The sequence below is a fragment of the Xenopus laevis genome, chromosome 6S, assembly GCF_017654675.1.
Source record: "Xenopus laevis strain J_2021 chromosome 6S, Xenopus_laevis_v10.1, whole genome shotgun sequence".
Taxonomy (NCBI): Eukaryota; Metazoa; Chordata; class Amphibia; order Anura; family Pipidae; genus Xenopus; species Xenopus laevis.
In genome coordinates this window covers 50,590,842-50,617,554 of record NC_054382.1, presented here as the reverse complement: position 1 = coordinate 50,617,554, position 26,713 = coordinate 50,590,842, and the positions used below count along the sequence as shown (strand labels likewise).

The following is a 26,713-nucleotide window of genomic DNA, read 5'->3' as shown; positions in this document are numbered from 1 at the left end:
ACAGTTAACCCTTTAGAGCCCCACGTTGGGCGCCAATATGTAGCGCTATAGTAAACTGCTTCTACTTTAGCAGTTATAGCTACTTTCCTTTGTGGGCTCTCACCACAAATGAGCTCTCTTTCTCAGGGGCAAGCCCTCGCAACGAAGTGGAGGAAGGGTGTAGTGCAACTGCAACTCGGTGCAATAGCACAATGATGGGCGCCAGTAGTTCTTTAACAGTAAACCAAAAGAATATTTATTGAACAATAAAGCATGAAAATGATCAGTACAATTATCCACAATGGAGCATCAAATACCACAGCAGCATTAAAGGAGCTTATACTCACAGCACGCATAGGCTGAATCCCCACAGGCCAGGGAATAGCAGCAGAGAGTAGTTGCAGCAGGTGTGGGTATTAATATATCTTCAGTACTCAGGCACTCCTGGTTGCTCTTAGGGGAAACCTACCATCCCTAATCTCAACACATTTAGTCCCTCTCTGGGTCAGTATTACCCAGGGATCTTAATCCCACTAATCTCCTCGTAGGAGCCTTGAGCTGCTCAACTAATTAACCTCTCTATCACTCCTAGAGTGATCTATGAACAAGTATAGCTATCTACTTACTAGGGTACTGGACTCTAGGGTCAGCACTACCCATTCCCTTCCAGCCTGTTTGGTTGGGCTAAAGCAATGGACCCAGAGCACATGGCTCCTAAACCTTTTATACTCTGGCACAGCGCCACTCAGGTCACAGTGTGAATTACAGGGGTTACATAAGCACAGGAGCACAGTACTCCTCCCAACTGTGTTTTAGGACCCACTTAGGTATCCAAATAGCTAAGGATGTGCCTGTCAATAAAGTGTAAGGGTGTCTAAGATTTTCACATCCCTACACCTATATTATAGTACTCTACTAGAACGGTACTCCCAGGTTCCTCTCTGTGAGTCCTAATAACTTGATGGAGAGCCCACTTTTGGACGCTGAGGGGATCGCCCGCATTTATCTTTGGACTACCTAAGTTAATACTGTTTAATGAACAGGCAGCACAGTTCCTATTCTAATGGTTGATACAATGCACACATTTATGATAATTTAAATCCGCCTTACTACAAATAGACCCAACTCCCCTTCCTGCCTTGCCACAAGAGATTCCAATAGTAGTGGTGGGGGAATTTAAATATCTTGGAATTAATATTAACCCAGAATTATCCACCTTTATACCACGCAACCTGGACCCAGTTGTATCCTCTCTCAATAATACTCTCTCTGTATGGTCTAAACTTCCATTGACACTCTGGGGAAGAATTAACATTTTTAAGATGGTGTATCTACCACGATTCCTATACATATTCCACAACTCACCTACTCATATCCCAAAGGGTTTTTTTATGACTGTTAATCAAATTGTGATAAGGTTTATTTGGGGAGGTAAAAAGCCCAGGCTGGCTTGGCGGAAACTCACCCCTGCCACAAAAGATGGGGGGCTAGGCTTGCCAGATTTATACCTATACTATTTAGCCAGCCAATTGCACTATGTTAAATGGTGGTTCGAACCTGATCCGTATAACCCTAATACAACACTTCAGGCACTGGCTATAGGGTCTTGGGAAGGACTCAGACATCTTCCATATAGAGCAGTCACAGACCATGACAAACTACTGGAGGTTATGACAACCCCAAAGAAGGCCTGGACTTTGGCTCTCAAGCTGTATCCACAGAGTTCCCCCATCTTAACACCCAATGTTCCGTTATGGGCTAACTCCCGCCTTCCCCAGTTCCATAAATTCCCAGATTTTCTCTACTGGCCACGTAAACATATTAGACGATTGCAGGATGTGCTAGACGGTGCCAAGTTTGGCTCATATGAATTCTTTAAAGAAAAACTTGCAGAACCCAACCTGTCTCACTTTAGGTATTTCCAGCTGCGGCAAGTATTTCTAGCACAGTTTGGAGGATCTGAAATACAGACCTCACAAACGCAACTTGAAGCTGTGCTATGGTCTCCCAATGTAGCCAAACTTACATCCACTTTATACAAGACTTTGTTACAAACGTGCCCCCCGCCATTTAAGGTAGCATATCAAAAATGGCTTGCCGACATCCCAGACCTCGAAGAAGAAGAATGGGAGGAAGCTACGGATAAAGGTTATACTCACCTTTATTCTATACGCGACAAATTAGTGTACTTTAAATGAATTCATCAATTCTATATCACCCCTGTGCGATTAAAAGCCATGGGAAATAACCCAAATGCTAGATGTAATAGGTGTGGGGCTGAAGGAGCCACCTTTTTGCACATGGCTTGGTCGTGTCCACCAGTCTTCAAGTTTTGGACCAAAGTCATGGATATCTTAGCGGATAAACTGGATTTCCCTAGGCTACTGACCCCACAGGTGTGCATATTAGGAATCATAGATGAAATCATATACACTAATCATGCCAGAGTTAGATACCGAACTCTATTATACTATGCTAAGAAAGTAATTGCTATGGCGTGGATGGGTCCTCAGCTGCCATCAGTCCACAACTGGATAACGTTGGTTAATCAGAATCTGCCTCTCATTAAACTTACCTTGCTAGCCAGAGGCTCATTGAAAAAGTTTGAGAAAATATGGCGTCCTTGGTGGGAGGCAGGGCTTGGGGGTCAGGGCTCCCGAACATAAAAGAAATGTATTTCATTACTGCTGAAGGTAGTATTCCTTATTTAGAACTTGGTGTTACTGTCCAATTTTTGGATGATAGGAATTTCGCAGGCAATACTCACTTCTTCCTGTATGACAGTTTGAACTCTATTTTCGATCTTAAAAGTATCATTCAAATAACTGAGCACATTTATACATATATGTTGTATTCCGAGCTATGTAATAGTAACTCAACTGCTTTTACGGCATATATTTTGTTTTATGTTTGCTGTGTTATAAAACAATAAAATTTTACCTTAAAAAAAAAAAAATTCAGTATTATAACTATTATAACTACTCTATCTATCTACAGTGGTGTGAAAAACTATTTGCCCCCTTCCTGATTTCTTATTCTTTTGCATGTTTGTCACACTTAAATGTTTCTGCTCATCAAAAACCGTTAACTATTAGTCAAAGATAACATAATTGAACATAAAATGCAGTTTTTAAATGAAGGTTTATGTTATTAAGGGAGAAAAAAAACTCCAAATCTACATGGGCCTGTGTGAAAAAGTGATTGCCCCCCTTGTTAAAAAATAACTTAACTGTGGTTTATCACACCTGAGTTCAATTTCAAAGGTTATAAAGCCATTTCTAAAGCTTTGGGACTCCAGCGAACCACAGTGAGAGCCATTATCCACAAATGGCAAAAACATGGAACAGTGGTGAACCTTCCCAGGAGTGGCCGGCCGACCAAAATTACCCCAAGAGCGCAGAGACAACTCATCCGAGAGGACACAAAATACCCCAGGACAACATCTAAAGAACTGCAGGCCTCACTTGCCTCAATTAAGGTCAGTGTTCACGACTCCACCATAAGAAAGAGACTGGGCAAAAACGGCCTGCATGGCAGATTTCCAAGGCGCAAACCACTTTTAAGCAAAAAGAACATTAAGGCTCGTCTCAATTTTGCTAAAAAACATCTCAATGATTGCCAAGACTTTTGGGAAAATACCTTGTGGACCGACGAGACAAAATGAACTTTTTGGAAGGTGCGCGTCCCGTTACATCTGGCGTAAAAGTAACACAGCATTTCAGAAAAAGAACATCATACCAACAGTAAAATATGGTGGTGGTAGTGTGATGGTCTGGGGTTGTTTTGCTGCTTCAGGACCTGGAAGACTTGCTGTGATAGATGGAACCATGAATTCTACTGTCTACCAAAAAATCCTGAAGGAGAATGTCCGGCCATCTGTTCGTCAACTCAAGCTGAAGCGATCTTGGGTGCTGCAGCAGGACAATGACCCAAAACACACCAGCAAATCCACCTCTGAATGGCTGAAGAAAAACAAAATGAAGACTTTGGAGTGGCCTAGTCAAAGTCCTGACCTGAATCCTATTGAGATGTTGTGGCATGACCTTAAAAAGGCGGTTCATGCTAGAAAACCCTCAAATAAAGCTGAATTACAACAATTCTGCAAAGATGAGTGGGCCAAAATTCCTCCAGAGCGCTGTAAAAGACTCGTTGCAAGTTATCGCAAACGCTTGATTGCAGTTATTGCTGCTAAGGGTGGCCCAACCAGTTATTAGGTTCAGGGGGCAATTACTTTTTCACACAGGTTTGGATTTCTTTTCTCCCTAAATAATAAAAACCCTCATTTAAAAACTGCATTTTGTGTTTACTTGTGTTATCTTTGACTAATAGTTAAATGTGTTTGATGATCAGAAACATTTTGTGTGACAAACATGCAAAAGAATAAGAAATCAGGAAGGGGGCAAATAGTTTTTCACACCACTGTATCTATCTATCTATCTATCTATCTATCTATCTATCTATCTATCTATCTATCTATCTATATATGCAACACCTGTTTAGAGAGATTATTCATCATTCCCATCAGTCCCTGTCCCCTGCACAGTAGAGCCAGTTTCATCAGGTGAATCAGCTTATCCTTTCTGCATGTGTAATAGACAATTCCACCAACCAATTCCCGATTGTAAATACATAGGAAAAATGGAATTCATAATTATGTGTGCGTGATGGGGTTAGATGGGTGGTCAAGTTGCTTAAGACATAATCTGCACACAGAAAAACAATCTGCATGTAAGAAACCTGCCGCAGATTTAAAATATTGGCAGTTTACTAGAAAGAGATTTTATCTCTTGAAGCTGCGCTGCACAGGTAAATGCTAAATATCTGCAGTACTACAATACTTGATAGCTTTAGCCATGTGATTCATTACAGGTGTGGGAACAAGGATAGAATTAACATTTGCTTTCATTTTTCCAAGGTTTTTTTTAAATTTTGGTAAAAGGTAAAAATGTAGTCAGTATACACTGCAGTTTAAAAATAAAGCTGAAAGGCTAATGTTTTCATAGGAGCTAAAATCATGGACACAATTTATTTTGCTATTTTATTTCTAGCCCCTTGACGAAATGCTGACAATTTGCTCAGAAAAAAAAAGTCTATAAAAAGGAAAATGGTTGCTAAATACAGGGGAATATTCTCAGAGTGAATTCTCAGCAAGTTGTAGATATCACTATTAACATGTATTTATAAAGTACCAACATGTTCCACAGAACTGTAACATTTTACAAAGACAAAATATATAACTGATGTACAAGAAATGTACATACCCTCCCCAGGGCTGCCACCAGGGGGGTACGGGGGGACAGTTGTGGGTTTTGTGGCTTAGGGGACGCTGCTGTGCAACACTTACTTCTTTAGCCAGGCCCCCCTGCTGTCAGAGAGCTGCGGGAGGACGGGAGCTCACACGCTGGCATCATTTTCAAGATAGCAACTTTTCTTTACTGCCGATTGTTCACTGTAGTCTCTGTCCTGGGAAAGCTGCATGGGGTTTGATTAGGCTGGAGGGTAAGTTCAAATTTAACCCATTCAATCCCTGTACAGCTGTACCAGGACTTAGACTTCAGTGACCAATCGGTAGCAGTGGCGTAACTAGACCCCTAAAGGCCCTGGTACGTAAATTTACAACTGGGCCCCCCTAACCCCCATGCGACCACCCCCCCCCTCTCTCTCTCTCTATATATATATAACTAAGATATAATTAATCCTTATTGGAAACAAAACAAGCCTATTGGGTTTGTTTTATGTTTACATTATTTTCTAGTAGACAAGGTATGAAGACCCAAATTAAGGAAAGATCCATTATCTGGAAACCCCCAGGTCCTGAGCATTCTGGATAACAAGTCCCATACCTGTACTCAAAGGATATAAGCACTGGAGTCTGAAATACATTTTTTACTGTGTTAATGACAAGGGTTAATCAGTGCAGCATTAAAAGGGTCATTCACTTTTACATTAACTTTAATATGGTACAGAGAGGGATTTTCTGAGAAACTTTGCAATTGTTTTTTTTTTTAATTTGCGGTTTGCGTTATTTAGCTATTTATTCAACCACTCTCCAGTTTGCAATTTCAGCAATCTGGTTGCTAGTGTCCATATTACCCTAGCAACCATGCATTGATTTGAATGAAATTGGAAAATGAATTGCAGAGAGCCTGAATAAAAAAACGTAGCAATAACAATAAATGTATAGCCTTACAAGGCAATGTTGTTTAGATGGGGTTAGTGACCCCCATTTGAAGGCTGGAAAGACTCAGAATGAGAGAAATAAATAAATATTAAAAAAAAAAAATGAAGACCAAAAGTTGGTTAGAATTTACCACTCTATAACACACAGTGCTACGCAATATGTTGGCGCTATATAAATACATGTTAATAATAATAATACTAAAAGTTAACCTGGAGGTGAACCATCCCTTTAATGTTACACTATGGGGGGCATGTGCTAGGCCTCTCTGCCCGTTACAACCTAGAGCAATGGGTGAATTGGTGCATGACTGTAGGTGCAGACTAATTGGAATGAAATATTTACAGACAGAATCATGGCAAATATCTTTATAACCTCTTAAGTTCACTAACAACATTTATAAAGAACTGCCAGCCATTTTGGGGAACACCATAACAATAATGATAAATAAATGTTTGTGTAAAATTAGGCAAAGCAGGATATAAAATCAAGGAAAAGCAACCTTTGAAATGCAGTTTTTCAAACTTAGGGGACTGTTCCTGCTGAATTAAGCTTAGTACAGGGGAATACTTATGCTGCCAAAGTTTATGGTATTTCTCTCTACAGACTTTGAGCAAACTTAGGGACTGTTACTTAGCAAGATGTCAAAGTGGCAATTCCATGTATAAATACCCCCGGAACTTAAATCAAGATGGCACGGTGGCAATTCCATGTATAAATACCCCAGGAACTTAAATCAAGATGTCACAGTGGCAATTCCATGTATAAATACCCCAGGAACTTAAATCAAGATGGCACGGTGGCAATTCCATGTATAAATACCCCAGGAACTTAAATCAAGATGGCACAGTGGCAATTCCATGTATAAATACCCCAGGAACTTAAATCAAGATGGCACGGTGGCAATTCCATGTATAAATACCCCCGGAACTTAAATCAAGATGGCACGGTGGCAATTCCATGTATAAATACCCCTGGAATTCATGGCAGTATGGCACCGTAGCAAATTCATAGCTAATAACCCATTAATGCAGTTAGTTGTTTGCATAAAAACCTCAGCACATATATTAAAATAAATATAAAATTTCCAGAGTTTAAAAATTAAAATGCTAAGTGCCAGCTAGTTAAGAAAAACAGTCCAAGTACTTACCAGCACTTGGTTGTTCTGCTGCTCTTGTTCCTAACCCCCCTTGCTCTCCCCGATGCAGCCTGGACACAGGAAGTTCAAAAGCAGGAGGCTGGCGATCAAAACCAGAGCAGCAGCATCATCAATCACTCACTGTGCGCTCATAAAAAAAAACTTTGTGCGGCAGGGCAGAGTGTGACTTGAGGTAACATTGGTGATGGGGGAGGAAGTGAAACGACTGTGAAGAACAGCCATTCCTGGCTGCTTTCATCATGGTGCGTGTGGGCCCCCCCGGCACTGCCATTGGCTAATGACGTCACACGCAATGCGCCACGAAGAATGGCTGACTCCAATCGGATACGTTCAATTTCTCTCATCGGGGGTGCAGGGGCCCTCTCTTCTGCATTTCCCTGACAGCACGGGGGCTAACCCTTTTCCTGCCAAGCACGTACGCAGGCAAATGCTCAGGCTGCCAAGAATGTACCATGTACATTCTTTACCAGCCAAGCTGTTCTCTCTGCATCAGCAGAGAGTCGGGAGGAATGATAGCCCCCTGGGCAACGAGGCAGGGGGCTGTCACATCGGATCTGTGACGCGATCGTCGCATGACACGTCTGCTACTTCCCTTACCTCTTCCACCCTGCAGAGCTGCCCATTCACTTCCTGCTGCACAACAGCTCTGCATACATATTAGGCATAAACTGATTAGAGGACCCCAGGCTTTCATATTTGGGGTGATTTGTCTTGATAACCAATAGTATGTGGGAAATAAAATGCTGCAGGGTGGAAGTTTTGTGGTTGATTTTTGGACATGTCACCAAAATAGCCAAATTCAGGAAAGGTTTGCAGCTTGGTGCTTTAGAGTAGAAAGACATTCATACCTAATTTGGATTTGGGGGAATGTGTACTTTCTGAAAATATATGGTTTTCTGGGGTGAACATACTTTTTCTACCTTTCCCCACCCACCAAAACTATGTAAATGTGTTGATTTTGCAGTACCCGAAATGACAGACCATAGGGGTGTCTTCATTTTGGGGCCCCTATATGCCACCTACTTAGGTAAATCTATACATATTGGGCATAAAACTGTTTTGAGGACCCCAAGCTTTCATATTTGGGGTGATTTATCTTGATATCTAAAAGTATGTGGTCTTGCAGGTTGGTAATTTTTAGGTGATTTTTGGAAATCAAAATCACCAAAATCGACAAATTTAGGAAAGTTTTGGAGTAGAAAGACATGCATACCCAATTTGGATTTGGGGAGAATGTGTACTTTCCAAAAATATACGTTTCTGGGGTGAACATACTTTTTTTCTACCTTTGCCCCCTCCCCCAAAACTATGTAAATGTGATTTTGCAGTATCTGGAATTACAGAACTGATAGCTCAAATGGGGTGTCTACATTTTCGGGCCCCTACATGCCACAAGCTTAGGTAAACCTATACATATTGGGCATCAAACTGTTCAGTGGACTCCTGGCAATCATATTTAAGGTGTTGGTACCTCATGATGTATAGGAGATATGATGCTACAGATTGGAAACTTTGAGGTAATTTTTCAAAAAATTCACCAATTTCTATAAAAAATGATAACTTTAGGAATGAATTGCAACTTGTTAGTTTGGAGTACATAGATATATTTATCCATTTTTGATTCTCCAGAATCTGTTCTTTCTAATAATGGGTAGGTTTCTAGGTAAACCTACTGTTAGTAGAATATTTGGCCTTGAAGTATGCTGTTTTGTCGAGCAGTGCTTTCAAAATTTGGTAGTGTACTGCTTGGAGATTTTGATCTATACAAGTGAGAAATCTCCATAATAAATATATATATATATATATATATATATATATATATATATATATATATATATATATATATATATATATATATTTGGTATTGCCACGTTCAGAAGACACATACCTTTTTAGCTCTCTTGGTTTCCACTGATGAAGTGGTACAATCCAACGCCCCCTCAAGAAAAGTGGTACAGTCCGTCACCCCCCCCCCTCAAGAAAAGTGGTATGTTCCGACACCCCCCCTCAAGAAAAGTGGTAAGAGCCGACCCCCCTCAAGAAAAGTGGTAAGAGCTGACCCCCCCTCACTGAAAGTGGTACACTCACGAAAAGTGATCCGATCCAAAACACCTCCTCTAGAAAAGTGGTACGCTCCAACACCCCCATCAAGAAAAGTGTTATGATCCAGAACACTCCTAAGGAAAACTGGTACGGTCCGACACCCCCCCCCCTCAAGAAAAGTGGTACTCCCCAGAGAATAGTAGCATGATTTGACACCCCCAAGAAAAGTGTCAGACTGTACCACTTTTTTTCGGGTGGGGTTGTTGAACAATACAACTTTTCTTGAGGGGGTGTTGGACCACACCAATTTTCTTAAGGGGGGTTGGACTGTACCAATTTTCTTGAGAAATGTGTTGGACCAAAACACTTTATTGGGGATTTCAAATCATACCATTTATCGTGAGGGGGCGTCGGACTGTAGGGAGATTTTGAATTGTACCAATTTTTTCCTTGGGGATGTGTCAGACCATCATCTTCTATCGTCTTTCCTTGAGGGGGGGGTGTGTGAGACAGTGGCACTTGAGGGGGGTTTCGTACCGTGCCACTTTTTCATGGGGAGGTGTCAGACTGTACCAATTTTCTTGAGAGGAGTTTCAGACCATACCAATTTTCTTGAGGGGGTGTTGGACTGTACCACTTTCCACTTGGGTTTTTTTTTTAGTGTAAATGTTGATATGGAAGGGTTAATGTTTTAAAGGGAGGGGTTGTGTATTAAGGGCGTACTAAGCCCTATGGGATCAGACTTCTTTGAAGTATAGCAACTTACATCCCTTCCCTTCACCATCTCAAAGATATGCAGAACTTTCCTCCAGATTTTTTATATCTGAAAACATTTGAGTGTCAAGCTGCTACTAACCCTTTGTCCTTAATACACACACGAACAAATGCAAGACTTTAGATACATGTGTTAACAGTCAAGGTTATTTTAGTACATGACTAAGTATGGCATAAAGTGCTTTTAAAACTTACTCAGGTTTCCTTACACACTCCAGAAACATACAGGCAGGTTGAGGTTGTATGTGTGTGTGTGACTATGTGGCAGGACCTTAGGTTGTATGCTCCACTTGGGTAGGGATTGATGTGAATGACGTCCAATGATAGATGGTTAGGTTTTGTCGAGTGCCATTTATCTCGAGTACAGCGGGCAACAAAACGTCCCTAGTTTCCTCTCCTGCCGCTCTCATAGTAATCATTGCTGGGGAAACATACAGCTACTTTCCGAAGTAGCCTGAAATTTCCTTGTGAGGAAACTTTTGGAAAATTCACACCATGTATGTTTCCCAAGAAGTGTTTCCCATGTTAGCAGCTGGAGATGAAACAAAGGACATTTTGCCGGCTGCTGTACCCAAGAAAAATAGCTGACGGCTAAACATTCTGTCTGTCACTGTCCTAAAGTGCTCTGAAATATATGATAATATATTATGATTTATTCCAACAAATACAGTACATTGTACCTGCATAAGCATGTAGTAGATTCCAGCTAGTCCATGTGCTGCCCCCACATATTGCTTCTTGTGCCACTGGTACAGTAGTGGACAGCGTTCTGTTTTATGCTCTTCTTTTGACAAGTTTTTTCCAGATTCAATAATGGCATCTACAACCTAATGGAACAATAATGGAATATGAAATAAAAACATGGCCGATGGGCACTAGAGAGTCATACACACAGGCTCAGTGTTTCATTTAGAATGGCATTAAGTCTGAGTAACTACAGTCATATGAAAAAGTTTGGGAACCCCTCTAAGCCTGCATAATCATTTACTTCACTTTCAACAAAAAAGATAACAGTGGTATATTTTTCATTTCCAAGGAACACCTGAGTACTGGGGTGTTTTCTGAACAAAGATTTTTAGTGAAGCAGTATTCCATTGATTACTGCAACCCAAAGATCACATCCAAAGACCTGCAAGAACATCTTGCTGCAGATGGTGTATCTGTACATCGTTCTACAATTCAGCGCAATTTGCACAAAGAACATCTGTATGGCAGGGTGATGAGAAAGAAGCCCTTTCTGCATTCAAGCCACAAACAGTTGCTTGTTGTATGCAAAAGCTCATTTAGACAAGCCACAGTCATTTTGGATAAAAGTGCTTTGGACTGATGAGACAAAAATTGAGTTATTTGGTCATAACAAAAAGCACTTTGCATGCCGGAAGAAGAACACCTGCTACCTACTGTCAAATTTGGTGGAGGTTCCATCATGCTGTGGGGCTGTGTGGCTAGTTCAGGGACTGGGGCCCTTGCTAAAGTCGGGGGTCGCATGAATTCAACCCAATATCAACAAATTCTTCAGTATAATGTTCAAGCATCAGTCACAAAGTTGAAGTTACACAGGGGTTGGATATTCCAACAAGAATGACCCTAAACACACTTCAAATTCTACAAAGGCATTTATGGGAGAAGTACAATATTCTGAAATGGCTGTTACAGTCCCCCAACTTGAATATCATGGAAAATCTATGGGATGATTTGAACGGGCTGTCCATGCTAGGCAGCCATCAAATTTAACTGAACTGGAGAGGTTTTCTATGGTCGAATGGTCAAAAATATCTCCATCCAGAATCCAGACACTCATCAAAGACTATAGGAGGCGTCTAGAGGCTGTTACATTTGCAAAAGGAGGCTCAACTAAGCATTGATGTAATATCTCTGTTGGGGTGCCTTAATGTATGCACCTATTTAATTTTGTTATGATGCATATTGCATATTTTCTTTTAATTCAATAAACTTTATGTCACTGCTGAAATACTACTGTTTCCGTAAGGCATGTTATATGATAAAAGGAAATTGCTACTTTGAAAGCTCAGCCAATGATGAACAAAACTCCAAAGAATTAAGAGGGGTTCCCAAACTTTTTCTGTTATTAACTGTATTAATATCTGAACTACACCTGCGCTCAGTATAAGGACTTAAAAGGAAAACCTGTTCTGCTATTCTTTTGATTTAATCTGCATTTTATGATAACATCACAGGATCACTTGCATAATACCACATAACCCACTTGTAGTTGACAAACTAGTCACCTAAATGGTGACAGTCATTCTAAGACAATTTTTTGTGAGGCATAAAAAATTTAATTTTGCAGTTCAAAGATGTCACCATTCATGCTCGCTGTCAAGTAACGGACTGCCAGCGCCATAGCTTTTCTTTTTTAATCTATTTTTTAATGTGTTGCAATACAAATTATTGATCTTATCTTATTTTTATCATTCGTTTTGAAGGTATAAGGTGATGCCCAAGAATACAATTTCACAATTTTAACAGGCTATCAGACCACTCCTTATAAATTTGGTGACCTGATAACCCCTTTACAATTAATATGGCTAAAATGTTATATTTTATATACTGAACTTATTGCACCAGCCTAACGTGTCAGCATATCAATAGCAGCGATGATCCAGGACTTCAAACTTGTCACTGGTCAGTGCTCGGTAAGTTCATAGAGGAATAATGTTAGGGGTACCTGCATATAAATTCCTTTAGGTTTTGGAATGATTTTGTTTTTTTATGGCAGGTTTTCCTTTTTTTTGGGCCCCTGTATTATTCCAGCTGCCACCCCAAACAAGACTCCTTCTCTGGTTGAGGTATGTAAAAAAAAAAAAAAGGGATGTTAATTGACACTCTTATCAATGTTAATTCTGGTTACAGTGCCATCATGAGACCACACAGATCTAAGGAGAGACCAAGAGAGATCTCAGAGGAGACAGAGGAGACACAGCTTGCTACACCTCGTATATGTCTTGGATGCACGGCCCCTTCTTTACCAGACAAGAAATTATGTCAGTCATGCCTAACTGCAGCCTCAGGCATAGAACCAGGCACAAGTGCAGGTATAATGGCTTGGATTAAGGAGGCAGTGGCCAAAGTATCTATCGCAACAGCTTCTACTTCAAAGGGTCCTCAGGTGGAATTGGATCTAGATTTCGATGACACATTTGCGACAAGAATCTCAGAAGATCAGTCTTCTTTATCATCAGAGGAAGAAGAGGAAGTCCAATCTTCCTTTGATTTTTCACTCATGCAACCACTAATTAGAGCGGTAAGGGCATCACTAGCCTTGGAAGATGTGGATCAAGCATCATCTACATTATCGTTTTTACCATGTTCTAAACCCAAGGGACAAACTTTCCCATTACATCAAGAGGTTATGGATCTCATTAAAACAGAATGGGACATTCCATCAAAACGTAGCTCCATGCAATCTAGATGCAACAGGCTATATCCTTTTAAGGATGAAAAAGTCAAGGATTTTTGCACCATACCGAAAGTAGATGCAGCAATTTGTGGTTTTACCCATAGAGGAACATGCTGTTATGAAAGATGCAATGGATAAAAGACTGGATGCAGACTTGAAAAGAGTGTTTACTACGGTTGGAGAAAGCCTTAAGCCGGCCATCGCTAACCTTTCGGTAGCCAAATCCCTGGAAGTATGGCTATCAAATCTAGATACAGCCTTAAAGGAAGGTCGAGAGACATCTCAGATTTTAGAAGGCCTCAAAGAACTGAAGTTAGCTTCAGCTTTCTTGGTCAACTCTTCAGTGGATCAGATAAGGTTGGCATCTAGATCATTGGCACTATCAATTTCAGGAAGAAAGGCTTTATGGCTTCGTGCTTGGGAAGCGGACTCAGCTTCCAAGGCGGCTCTCTGTTCATTACCCTTCCAAGGCCAAGTATTATTTGGCAAAAGGCTGGAAGAACTCATCTCAAAGGCTTCTGGAGGCAAGAGTCAGTTATTACCTCAGAGAAAGAAACAACAATCATGGAAACAACCAGCACGAGGAAGGTCATCAGGCAGAGTCAGATTTATGCACAAAAATTTGCCAAACACCGCAGGCTAGTATAGCAGGGATATCCCCTGCACGTTTATTTCGTCAAGAGTCAGATTTATGCCATATAATAGTCGGTCCTTTCGTTCTGGAAGGGATACATCAAGACAGGACAGTTGGAAAGCAGGCCAATCAGGCTTCTTTCGTCTTCCCAAGAACAAGGCAGGAGATAATACCCGCAAACAGTCATGAAGGTGGTGCAACCCAGGGGCCTGCTCTAGGAGGGAGAATACATTCTTTTCAGGCCGCCTGGGAATGATCCATAGAAGACAGATGGGTCCTAGGGATTGTAAAACTAGGCTACAGTCTAGAATTCAATTCCGGCCCGCCGGTTCAGGGTTTCCTCACATCCCCATTACCAACAGATCTGACAAAAAGGGCCGCCTTATGGGAGTGTCTTGCCAAGCTAGAGGAACAACAAGTGATATGTCACATTCCATTAGGAAAAGGAACAGGGGTCTACTCTCGCTTCTTCATAGTCCAAAAGTCCTCAGGCTCTTGGAGACCAATACTAGATCTGGCAAGGATCAACAAGGTATTGAAAGTCCAACATTTCAAGATGGAATCCATCGAATCTGTAAAATCGTCCATTTCTCCAGGGGCTTGGATGTGTACAATGGACATCAAGGATGCCTATCATCACATTCCTATAGCAGAAGCACATCGAAAATTTCTTCGCTTTGCAATTGGAGACCATCATTACCAATACAGGTGTCTGTCCTTTGGTCTAGCAACAGCCCCAAGGGTATTCTCAAAGGTTCTAGTCACCTTGGTGGCTTATCTAAGATGGAAAAAGATACGCTTATTCCATTACCTGGACGACCTGATTCTAGTAGCTTCATCAAGAGAGCAGGCAATCAGACAAAGAGATTTATGTCTGGAGACATTGACAGCCCATGGGTGGCTAATCAATGCAATGAAAAGTCATCTCATTCCATCCAAGAGAATCACTTATCTGGGAGCCATAATAGACACAGTGTCAGGGAAACTGACATTATCAGAAGTGAGGCAAATGTCTCTCTCTTCAGCAGTCAAACGATTATTGACAACACCAGAAGATCTGGCATTAGTATTCCTAAAAATCTTGGGCATGATGGCTTCCACAATCGGACTTGTACCATGGGCCCATTGGAGGATGAAGCCTCTCCAAATGTCGTTCCTACAACAATGGGACGGGGAATCGCAACATCAGATAATACAGATATCATCACAGTTAAGAACATCTCTTCTTTGGGGGGGGGGGGAGAACAAACACACCTAAACAAGGGCACCGAGTTGTTCCCAGAACCATGGTTAATAATGTCCACAGATGCCTCAGGGCTAGGATGGGGAGCAGAGCTAGGATCCAGAGTAGCTCAAAATCGCTGGCAGTACCCATTACCAGACGTCACATCAAACATTCTGGAGTTAAGGGCAATACGGCAAGCCTGCCTCTTCTTTCAGGACCAATTAAGAGGTACAAGATTAAAAATAAAATCAGACAATATCACAGCCGTAGCCTTTCTAAGAAGGCAGGGGGGCACAAGAAGTCTGGATCTTTTAGAGGAAGTACAGCCCATCTTTCAATGGGCAGAAGACTTTTTAGTAGATTTTACAGCAGTGTATGTTCCAGGCAAATTAAACAAAGTGGCAGATCTGCTAAACAGAAAGTTTGCAGAAAGGCACAAGTGGGCTCTAACCAAGAAATATTCAAGTCATTGGTACAGAGATGGGGACAACGATCGATCGACCTGATGGCATCATCCAACAACACCAAGTGTCCTCGGTTTTTCTCATGGATTCAGGATCCGAAAGCACTGGCAGTGGATGCTCTAACACAGTCATGGAGATTCCATTTAGGCTACATCTTTTCTCCTCTTCCTCTGATTCCGAAAGTGATACAGCAGATAAGAGAGGATCAGGTAGATGTGATCTGCATCGCTCCAGCATGGCCACGAAGGCCTTGGTTTACAGACCTAATCCATCTGTCAATAGACCAACCATGGAGGCTTCCAACATCAGACCACATGTTGACCCAGGGTCCATACGTACACCCAGATCCAGGATCCCTGTCTCTGACGGCATGGAGACTGAGAGGCAGGGTTTAGAAAACCATGGACTTTCCAAAAGAGTTATTCACACCCTATCCAGGAAACCGTCGACCAGTAACAGATATGCCAAAGTGTGGGAAATGTTTAGAATCCATTCTAACATAGGATCCACAGAGTCAATTTCAGCCTTGAATATATTGGAGTTTCTTCAATCAGGTCTGGATAGAGGCCTGAGCGTAAGTACACTGAAAACACAAGTTTCAGCAATATTCGCAATATCGAACACCATATGGGCTAACCATCCTTTAATTGTCCGTTTCTTTAAAGCAGCCATAAGAATTCTTCCGGCAAGACGGTCCACCTGCCCAAGTTGGGACTTATATTTAGTACTACGCATGCTATCTTCAGGTCCATTTTCATTCAACAATCAGATGTCACTTTGGTATCTAACTCTCAAAGTAGTATTTTTGGTGGCCATCACCTCGGCCAAGAGGGTAGGAGAGCTGCAGGCCATCATATTCAATGATCATAGTCCAACTATCTTTCCAGACAGATTAGTGTTGAAATTTTGTCCTTCATTCAAGCCTAAGGTGGTTTCTCCTTTCCACTTAAAGGATGAAATCGTAGTCCCTACATTCGCACATCAAGATTCGGATACAGAATTGAAAGAATTAGATGTAGCGGAACATGTTAAGATGTATTGCGAAGCAACTAGAACAATCAGAAAATCAGACAAGCTTTTCATCTTGCCTGGGGGGGCAAGAAAAGACGAGGCTGCAGCAACCACCACAATCTCGAGATGGATATGTACGGTAATAAAGAAAGCGCACTTTCAAGCAAGCCAGAGTGAACCAAGTAAGGTCAAAGCACACTCAACCAGAGGTCAGGCAGCATCTTGGGCAGCAGAAGCAGGCATCTCTTTGGAAGTAATTTGCAAATCAGCATCCTGGTCTTCACCGAGCACTTTCATTTCTCACTACAAGCTGGATGTCAGATCTTTAGAATATGCACAATTTGGTTCCAGCATTCTGAAATCGGGCAGTTCTATTAAATAATATCTTTGCAATCTTGACTTGAAGTCTCTTTGTCCCACCCAATGACGGACTGCTTTGTAAGTCCCGAAAGGTGTGGACATGGAGAGGGCCAGGGAAAAGGGAAGATTCTATCATACTTACCGTGATCTTCCTTTCCCTGGCCCTCTCCATGTCCAGTTTGCCTACCTTAGATTTTATTAGATCAATTGAACTTTGCACAAGACACCAGGGGAAGGGCGACCGCCTAATTTATTAGTTAGGGGGTTGGGTTCTTAATGAGGAGAGGGAGGGGCTATCCCGAAAGGTGTGGACATGGAGAGGGGCAGGGAAAGGATGATCACGGTAAGTATGATAGAATCTTCCCTTTTCATGTTTGTGAGAAAAAGGCTTTCTAAATCAGATAGTTCATATGTTGTCTATCAGTCTATCTCATCATATTGTCCATAATGCCAATATAAAAATTCTGGAAATAAAAAAACCTCAGTATCCAATCTGGGGGGTTGTTCTGTTTCACTAGAAGAGGGGGTTCCACTACAGTTTGTGCAGAGGATTGCAGTGTATATCTTAAAAAAAAAAAATCAGGGCAGCCAAGTGAGTGTCCCAACCTTTCTTGCATGTGGCTAGTCTGTAAGCTAATGAGCAAGGGATACCTATGAGGGTTTTTCACTCTGCAAAAAACTACCCAGGGCCAGTGTACATTTTCAAGAAGAGAAATGTCAACTCAGTGTAAGAGGCAAGCAATCAGATTCACCCAGGGGTGGCTAACGAAATTGCACCCTCCCACTAGTGACGTGACTTTTTTTCTTTAAAGGTATTGTTAGCCTTTGTGATATATGATGTAGAGAGTTATATTCTGAGACAAAATGCAATTTGTTTTTATTTTGTACTATTTGTAGTTTTTGAGTTATTTAGCTTTATTTTCAGCAGCTCTTCAACTTGAATCTTAAACTATCTGGTAACTAGGGTCAATTAATCTTACCAAACTGGAATATATATTTAAGTAAAAACTGCCCTTTTACATCTCTTATCTTGAACCACCATTTCGTGATGGTCTGTGTGCTGCCTCAATTGACCAGAAATAACACAGCTCTAACTGTAACAGGAAGAAGTGTGGAAGCAAAATACAGAACTCTGTCTGTTAATTGGCTAATGTGACCTAACAGTGAATCATACGATCCAATGGAGCGGCCCTTATTTTTTAAAATGGCAATTTTCTATTTATGATTACTCAATGGCACATACAACTAAAAAAGTATATTATTATGAAAATGGTTTATTTACATGAAGCAGGGTTTTACATGAGTTGTTTTATGTAATATCTTTTTTATAGAGACCTACTTTGTTTGGGGGGTATCATTTTCCTTTAACATTACATTACTTAACCCAAGATTTGGCAAGCTCTTTTGCTTGATAAAAAAGCATTTTTTATTGCAAGTCTCTATTGTTATAATAGTATAATACAAGAAAGTACTAATACTTTTGGCTATATGGACAGCATGAAACTTTTCCTAAAAGATAAACATCCTTTTTAAGGCATCTGTATATTTTATTATGAATCATTAAAAATAGTTGTGTTCTTTAAAGGTTAACTACATTTTATAAAAGTACACATTATGTTTTGTACCTTTGTCGAGTGCCTTTTTCACGATATACTGCACAAGTATAACACAGAATAAAAATGTAAAAAACCTTGCTTGGGGCAACAGAGGTTGAATACAATCTCTGGTTGCATACTGATGTTTTAACTGTCCATGATGCTAAGATTATATTCCTTGAGCATGCAGTCAAGGCACTGTAAACAGCAGGTCCCTCAGCAGAGCACTACGTTTATAACCAGCCTCCAAGAAGTACATCAGTATTTGATTTCAAATATAACATTGTTAGAAATAAGATCTTCTCATTCCAACACACAGGTGAAGAATATAAGAACGGTCAGCAACTAGAAAGACAAACACCATGCACACCATCACTGAAAACTGATGAAAGTGTTGACCTACAATGGGAATCTTCAACACCAGCAAAAGTTGATTTGTTGTGGGTTGGTTTTCCACGCGAACCAGAAAGCTTGCAGTCTTTTGCACAATTAACCATCACCTCACCCTGCATTTTGCATGACAGACAGTTTACGTATTTACGTTTATACAAATTCATTTACATTCTGTTACATGAATACAAATAATTACAAATGATTAATCCACTAACCTCTATAATAGAAGCCTGGGGTACTGTGTCTGGGCTTATCTCGTTATTTAAATAGAGCAGAGCATACAGGTAACCAGATCTACCGTACAGTAACTCATCTGGAAGGTCTGTGTCTGTACTAACCACTCCTCTCTGAAGCTGCAGCAGCCTGAGGAAAAACAGAAGATAACAAAGTAAAATTCCATTCACATTAAACAATGGAACTACAAATCATTATTGCTTGCTGAAAATTTGACACTGGTACAAGGACAAACTATGAGAGCTTCAAACTGTATAAATGTACCCAACTGGAGCATCTGTGCTATTGTTCAAATTCCTAGTAAATACAAATATCAATGCAACAACAGGATCAGTTGTTTACTTCATTGGGAGAAACTTATGAATGTTAAAGATGAGAGCATGCAAAAGATAATGTGGATGCCTTAGTGGCAACTGTGCAGGCCTAGAACTCAGAAGCTACTTTTATCAAGAGGGTCCACAAAGATATTGTGTATAGGTAAGCATTAAGCTACGAGAATGTGTCTGTGTCATAAGACTAGCAAATATTTATCATACAAGAAAGATCCAGAAATCTGTGTTTGGCAGCCACCAACCAAGCACCAGGCAAAAACCGAAGATGGGGCAGCAGAGACCCTAATCTTTAAATACAAAAACAACTAATAACCAGTACAATAATTTTAGGGTGTCCTGCCCAAAAGAGGTTACAATTTAATAGAGAACTTTAGATGCCAGAGATGCCCTAACATTCATATTAGCAGCTTTAGAGCCACTTTATTTAATTTTACATACAGTGCTTTTTGAGCACAATAGTGAGTCAAAAAGTTATATGTATTAGCTGTGATCTGCAGGTTAGTATTGCTTTACCAAACTAATCACACACAAAAATTGAAATTTCACAGGAATCATTACACATAGATCATGCAATGTCGGTCAGATCAAAGTAGAGTATACGCAAATTAAGACTTAACTTTTAATAACTCCATTAAAATCCATATATATATATATATATCTCCTCCTTCAGGAAGAAGTGTGGGACCATGTCCCTAAAAAACATACAACTAAAACCATAGGCATGCGGTGGACAGGTGGTGTTGATATTTGTTTGCTGTTAAATTTGAAATTGAAAAGTAGCAATAAGCGGCATAGGTGGACGGTGGGGGACCAGCTCCCACTCTTTCTCGTTGTAGACAAGTAGAATCTGGGAAAGCTTGGAGCTCACGGACATTGCATGATCTATGTGTAATGATTCCTTGTGTGTGATACAGTGCTTTGTTTTAATTAAAATTTCTTTAGACACCATTTTTGCTTTTTAAAGCACACCCATTTAAATGTAATTTACTATTTGCAGTCACAATGGTGTACTCTATTATACTTTTAAAACAATTAAGGTTGAAATGTCTTGCTCTTAATGAACTTGGCAAGTTTTGGATAGACTTGATGGACCTTCTTTTTGAACCTCACTCACTATACTTGCTTACTTTGCAATGCATTCCTTGGACTCAGCCTCATTTTGCAGCTTGTGGTGTACAACGGCACTCACGGCAAGGGGACCAGCATCACCATACAGGAAGCTGATCCTCCTTCCATTCAGATTCCGAAGAATTCGTTTCACGTAGTCAAGTGAGCGTTGCAAGTGGCTCTGTTCCTTTGTAACACGGTACAACTGTAAGTAGAGCAAGGCTATACCTACAATAAGAAGCATGCATGTAAATGCTGGTTTATTACCAAGGGTGGTTCACCTTTAAGTGATTTTTTTAGTATGTAATACAATGGCCAGTTCTAAGCAACTTTTCAATTAGTTTTTATTATTTATTTGTTATAGTTTTTTTTTAATTATTTGCTTTCCTCTTCTGATGCTTTCCAGCTTTCAAATGGGGGTCACTGACCCCATCTAACAACAAATGTTCAGTAAGGCTGTACATTTATGGTTATTGCTACTTTGTATTACTCATCTTTCTATTTGGGCCTTCTGCTATTCATAATTGTATCTCTTATTCAAATCAATGCTCGGTTGCAATGGTAATTCGATTATAGCGAATGGCTAATTCTAAGCAAAAAATTGGCCTTAATGTTTTCTTTTTTATATATAGTTTTTGAATTATTTGTCTTCATCTACTGACTCTTTCCAGCTTTCAAATGGGGGTCACTGACCCCATCTAAAAACAAATGCTCTGTAAGGCTACAAATGTGTTATTGTTTTTAACTACTCATCTTTCTATTCAGGCCCTCTCCTATTAATATTGCAATCTCTTATTCAAATCAATGCTCCAAATTACCCTAGCAACCCGATTGCTGAAATTGCAAACTCGAGAGCTGCTGAATAAAAAGCTAAATAACACAAAACCCCAAATAATAAAAAATGAAAATCAATTGCAAATTGTCTCAGGCTATCACTCTCTACATAATACTTGGAGTTAATGTACAGATGATAAACCCCTTTAATGACACACATGGAGCAGTAAGCATTTTTGCCACAGAGCTTCACCTGACACCACAGCAAAATTGTGGCCAAGATTACAGATAAATCTGCTGCTTTGTGTATAAATTCTAAATCCCTGTATTTGCACTTGTTATCAAATCATTTTTTGTAAGCAGGTGGGCTAATAAGCATTTATTCAAGGAAGCACAACATTAAATGCAGTTAACATGAGTTCATATATATTTCCCCAATGCAATTATTAATTTGGTTTTATAGTTCTCACCTGTATATCCTGTATAGGCAGAGCAGTCATGTGGGTCTGCAGTCTTCAAACCTTCTTCCATTTGCTGAAGTAAATCACTGATTTTTGTCTCCAAACGCCGTGAAAAGCTACTTCTGATCTACAGGACAGAATAAAAAAAAAAAAAAAGGTAAATTTCATCTTACAAGTCAGATAATCTTAATAACCCTACTGGTCACTCCAAGATAATAAACTTATTTTTCTTTTATTTGCTTCTATAGAAAGCAAATAAAGATATAGAAAGATAGATCACCCCCTGGTTGCCTTGTAACATCACATATGTTGAAAAATACACCACATAAAACAGCCCATCTGTTAAACACGGCTTCATATCAAAAAAACAGTTTCATAAAATAGATCCTTTTCTAGTAGTTTGTGCCACTGGAAAATAGTAAATAGAAAATTGCCATTTTAAATACTAAGGCTTATCCCTAGCTTATACAATTCACTGTACGATTGGCAAGATTCTTTAATTCTGTTTCCAAAATATATTATCCCCAACCAAAGATGCATTCTAATACAGCCAGCATTCCAGTTGCGGGTAACAGTAGTTCTTTTTTTTTTTTAATGTCCCCCACCAGCGCTCGGACACTCCCAATTTGAGCAGCCATGTTTGGGCACACGCATGCACATAGAGTTAATGCCGCAACTAGCACATTATGCACCATTGGTATCGTATGACAACTGGAGACAAACGTAGCAAAGATGTTGTGTGGGTAAACAGAATTAATGAACAGATTAAACCGATCATACTTATTTTGGTCCACTTCTATAGTTTTTTTCCCCAAGGCCACTCAGCTGGTACAGCAAATCTGATCCAGTCATTTGGCCTATGCAAACTTATTCGAAGAGGTTAATTTCATGGTCTGATGCAGTCCACAGACAAAGAGACTTTGTAGCCTGCACAATAGGTATCTGGCCATCACCCGGCTAGATACCAGAAGGGCAGAGGATCATTCTGGATCCATATACAGGCTTTTAAGCTGCCATCCCAGTTTGAAGTTGGTGAGTTGGCAGCTAATGTCAGCCAGTGTATGGCCATCTGAATAGTGAGCCTGAGGTGAGTGGAATGAAGGATGAGGCATATAAATGGCTTCAAGTTTTGACTGAACTTCGGTTATTACTTTACATCAGACTGATACAGATGTGTCTGTGCTGGTTCACAAAACATATTATGACCCTGTATAGCTCCAAGTTTAAAATATTGTATTAAAATGCATTTTAACTATGAACAAGGTGGTCCCATAAATCATTAAGCATTATTAAATGTACATATCTGCACTAGTCTAGTAAAACCTAGCTGATAATTGAATGCTGCGGGGTACTGGCCCAAGGCAAATTTTCAGCCATACTACTACAAAAACCATTTAGTAGTATAGGCACCTCTTTGAAGTCTTCATAGTCAGAGAGAGGAGAGCTCAGGGGGCGGAGCTTCATGCTAGACAAGGAAGTAGCTAAAAGAGCTGCAGTTCTGCTGTTTTTATCAGATAACCATATAAAACTAAATGGAGGGAGAAAGGTAAGTTAATCAGGGATCTATTTAGAGAGAAGATAAATAAAGGTTTGCCTTAAGCTTCTGCTGTAGACATGGGAACATGAGTGCCTATATAAATCATAGTGCTGCATGAGATCCAGACTGACTAATTCCAAGGTTCCTTTCAGCGTGAATTTGGTCAGAACTTCAATGGCTCAAAATAGCAACTCAATTCTATTAAAGTCATATGTGATCTCTGAAAATCAGATCACACACACATTTCATCTGGTGCTATTGCACCAAAGTTCAAGCATACCTCAATTCTAGTGACAGGGAATGTGTGCAATTCAGGGTTGTCCCATTGGACACCCACCCAACTGAGCAACATTATCAAAAAATTGGTGGGTTTCCCCCCGGTTGGCTGATTTGGGTTATTATAGCCAGCTTGTGGATGACACTTTGAAAACCCACCAAACTTTTACCTGGTCATGGGTGCCCACGTCAACAGCCAGTGCCAGTTTTTTACTGTGAGCATAAAGTCTGTGCAAGGCCCAGTGTGGTGCAGGTGGCAAAGCGACTGTATACTTGTACATGTCTTCATAGTTAGACCTTAGTGCAGGGATAGGCAACCCGCGGCTCCGGAGCCTCATGTGGCTCTTCATCCTGCTTGCTGTGACTCGGTCTTGTGGCTTTGCCGGTAAGGTTGTCTATACGGCCTTCCCACATACTGGCGGCTTCTTGAGTGTGCGACCGCGGTAACGATTAGCTTACCGCGGTCTCATACTCAGGCATTCGCCAGCAGGTGCGAAGGCTCTATAGATGTCCCAGGAGTGACAGGCTAGACTGAGCCGCAGCAAGATGATTCATCATGGTCCTTACCGCGCTCACACACTCAAGACAAGAGAGGGAAGATCAGCAGAAGTCACATTAATCAAATAAGAACACTAGCATTTAATAGGGCTATTCAGTGTTTAATTTATTTCAAAGTAGGCCTACACATACTCATTGCACTTCTGTTTGTTGTATTCTGTTGTTGTAACAGTTGAAATTAAAAAAAGGTTAAAACTTTTGAATTTTAGTGAGTAAGCTATGTTATGTTTTGCGGCTCCAGACTATTTTTCTTTAGTGGAAGAGGGGGCAAAATGGCTCTTTTGATAGCAAAGGTTGCTGACCCCTGCCTTAGTGCATACTGACATATTCCTGTTCTAAATACACACGCTGGGATATGGAAGCCCTCTTTACAACAGATTCTTTATATATATAAAATGAGTGTTCATGGTTATTGCCCCGTGTGCTGCGCTCCGCCTCCACCTGCTGCTGCGCGAACAGTCCCAGGATCAGTAGCAGCCCCAAGCTAAAGCTGATGACAGACACCGGCAAATGCAATATTAGCTAGAAATCTTCCATTTCATAATGTTGCTTGCTATGAATTATGCTATGAATTATGCAACACGTAGCGACGGAGACATAGACGCACTAACCTTCCCATCCCTGTCAAAAGGCAGATCCAGCTCCCCCAGGGCTTCATCTTCTTCCTGCCTTTCCTGCTCCCCTCCGGCACCAAGTGCAGGTAGTGGCGGCCGATAGTCCGGGTAGGGGTTGACGAAAGCGCGTTCCTCCATCTCCGCCTCCCCACCGAGCTGCAGCCTCAGCCTCTTTGACATGCCCTCTCCCATCTCCCCAACGGAGAGCCGTCAGGGACAAAATACTTGGCAGTCGCTGTCAATTATCGCAACGCGTCCGGGTTTCTTCTACTGTGTGAACAGATAAGACGCCTGACAGTGACACGCAGCCACACTCGGTGCCCCCACCCACCTTTGTGTTACAGTCACACACAAACAATAATAATCCCTTCCTGGGAATCCTGTCACCGCCAGTCACATAAAATGCCTTCCTACAACCAACTGACTAATACATAAAGGCAGCCACCAGGGAAAAATACTGGGCACCTTATCTCACTTTATGAGTGGTACACATGAGCCTTTCGATATAGAAATATGTGAAGCAAATAATCACATACGGTCAGTTATCAAAATCTGCTGTTCTCTAGCTCAATGCTGGTGTTCTTTCTTGCTCTTCCTCTGTAAAATCTATTTCAGTTCATTCAAATTCATTATCTAAATTCAAATTTAGCTGTAGGTGCCAATAAAGTAAAGCTTATGTGTAACCCTACCACAAGCAGGTTGTTTCCAATCATTTATTTTGTGGCATTAAGGTGACCACATAAACTAAAAGATTTTTCTCTCCCTAACAACCAATTTTAGTGTGATCTAACAAATCTGTCAAATTATCTTGAGGTTAGTGGGCACCGAACGATTGTGCATTTTCATTGTTCACACTAAAATGTATCCACTTTGTTTGCAGGACGAAGCAGGCAGCTACCCACAGTTTTACTGGCTTCAACTAGACAATATCGCTTGAAACGGTCTTTTTAGTTGATGGATAAACCATACATTTAAATTATATTTTCAGGATAAGCTAGGACTTACAATATCTAAAAATCTTTAAAAAATCTTAACATCTATGGCCACCTTTATAGGTGCCACCACTGCCTGGTGCCAGTCAGGCCAGGACTGGCAATCTGTGGGTTCTGGCAAATGCAAGAGGGGCTGCTGTAAGATGCCATTGACAATCACTATTTAGTGGGCTGGTGGGAGGCTATTTGGGCCTCTCTGTACTTGGGCCTATTTTGACTCTAAGTCCAGTGCTGCCAGCAGGCATTCTCCAGCAGGCCCCAAACAGTAAATCCATGTGTACTCATGAAAAAAAGGTTTGTGGGTTGTTTCCCTAATGATGCTGTTATAAGGGCATATTACAGAGTCCTTACATGGATTTGTGGAAAGGCGACAAAGGCCCAGACCTAGGGCGGCAGGCGGCATGCTGAGCCACCACACCCACATTGGTTCAGAAACACTGGGGATGTGCAGGAGATACTGTAAAATAGTTTTAAAATTTCCTGTTTGCCAATCCCCATTGCTCCATTCCTGATTAATAAAAAGGGAGGGGACAGGGACAACAAGCGTCAACAGGCCTAGGGGTGTATGGGGTGCCGTTTGTCCCAAATACAT

General features: G+C 40.8%; 1 protein-coding gene across 2 annotated transcripts in view; it reads right to left on the bottom strand.

The window, feature by feature from the left end:
- Positions 1–26,713, bottom strand: part of lancl2.S (LanC like 2 S homeolog) — a 49,691-nt gene that overhangs the window by 18,583 nt on the left and 4,395 nt on the right. For both annotated transcript variants that reach the window (XM_018269349.2, XM_041567574.1), the window contains exons 3-7: positions 25,127–25,399; positions 22,154–22,271; positions 20,930–21,137; positions 19,452–19,599; positions 10,814–10,960 (exon numbers count right to left, since the gene is read on the bottom strand). In XM_018269349.2, the coding sequence (XP_018124838.1) occupies positions 10,814–10,960; positions 19,452–19,599; positions 20,930–21,137; positions 22,154–22,271; positions 25,127–25,321 (816 nt within the window). In that variant the 5' untranslated portion in view covers positions 25,322–25,399. The remainder of the gene's footprint in view (positions 1–10,813; positions 10,961–19,451; positions 19,600–20,929; positions 21,138–22,153; positions 22,272–25,126; positions 25,400–26,713) is intronic.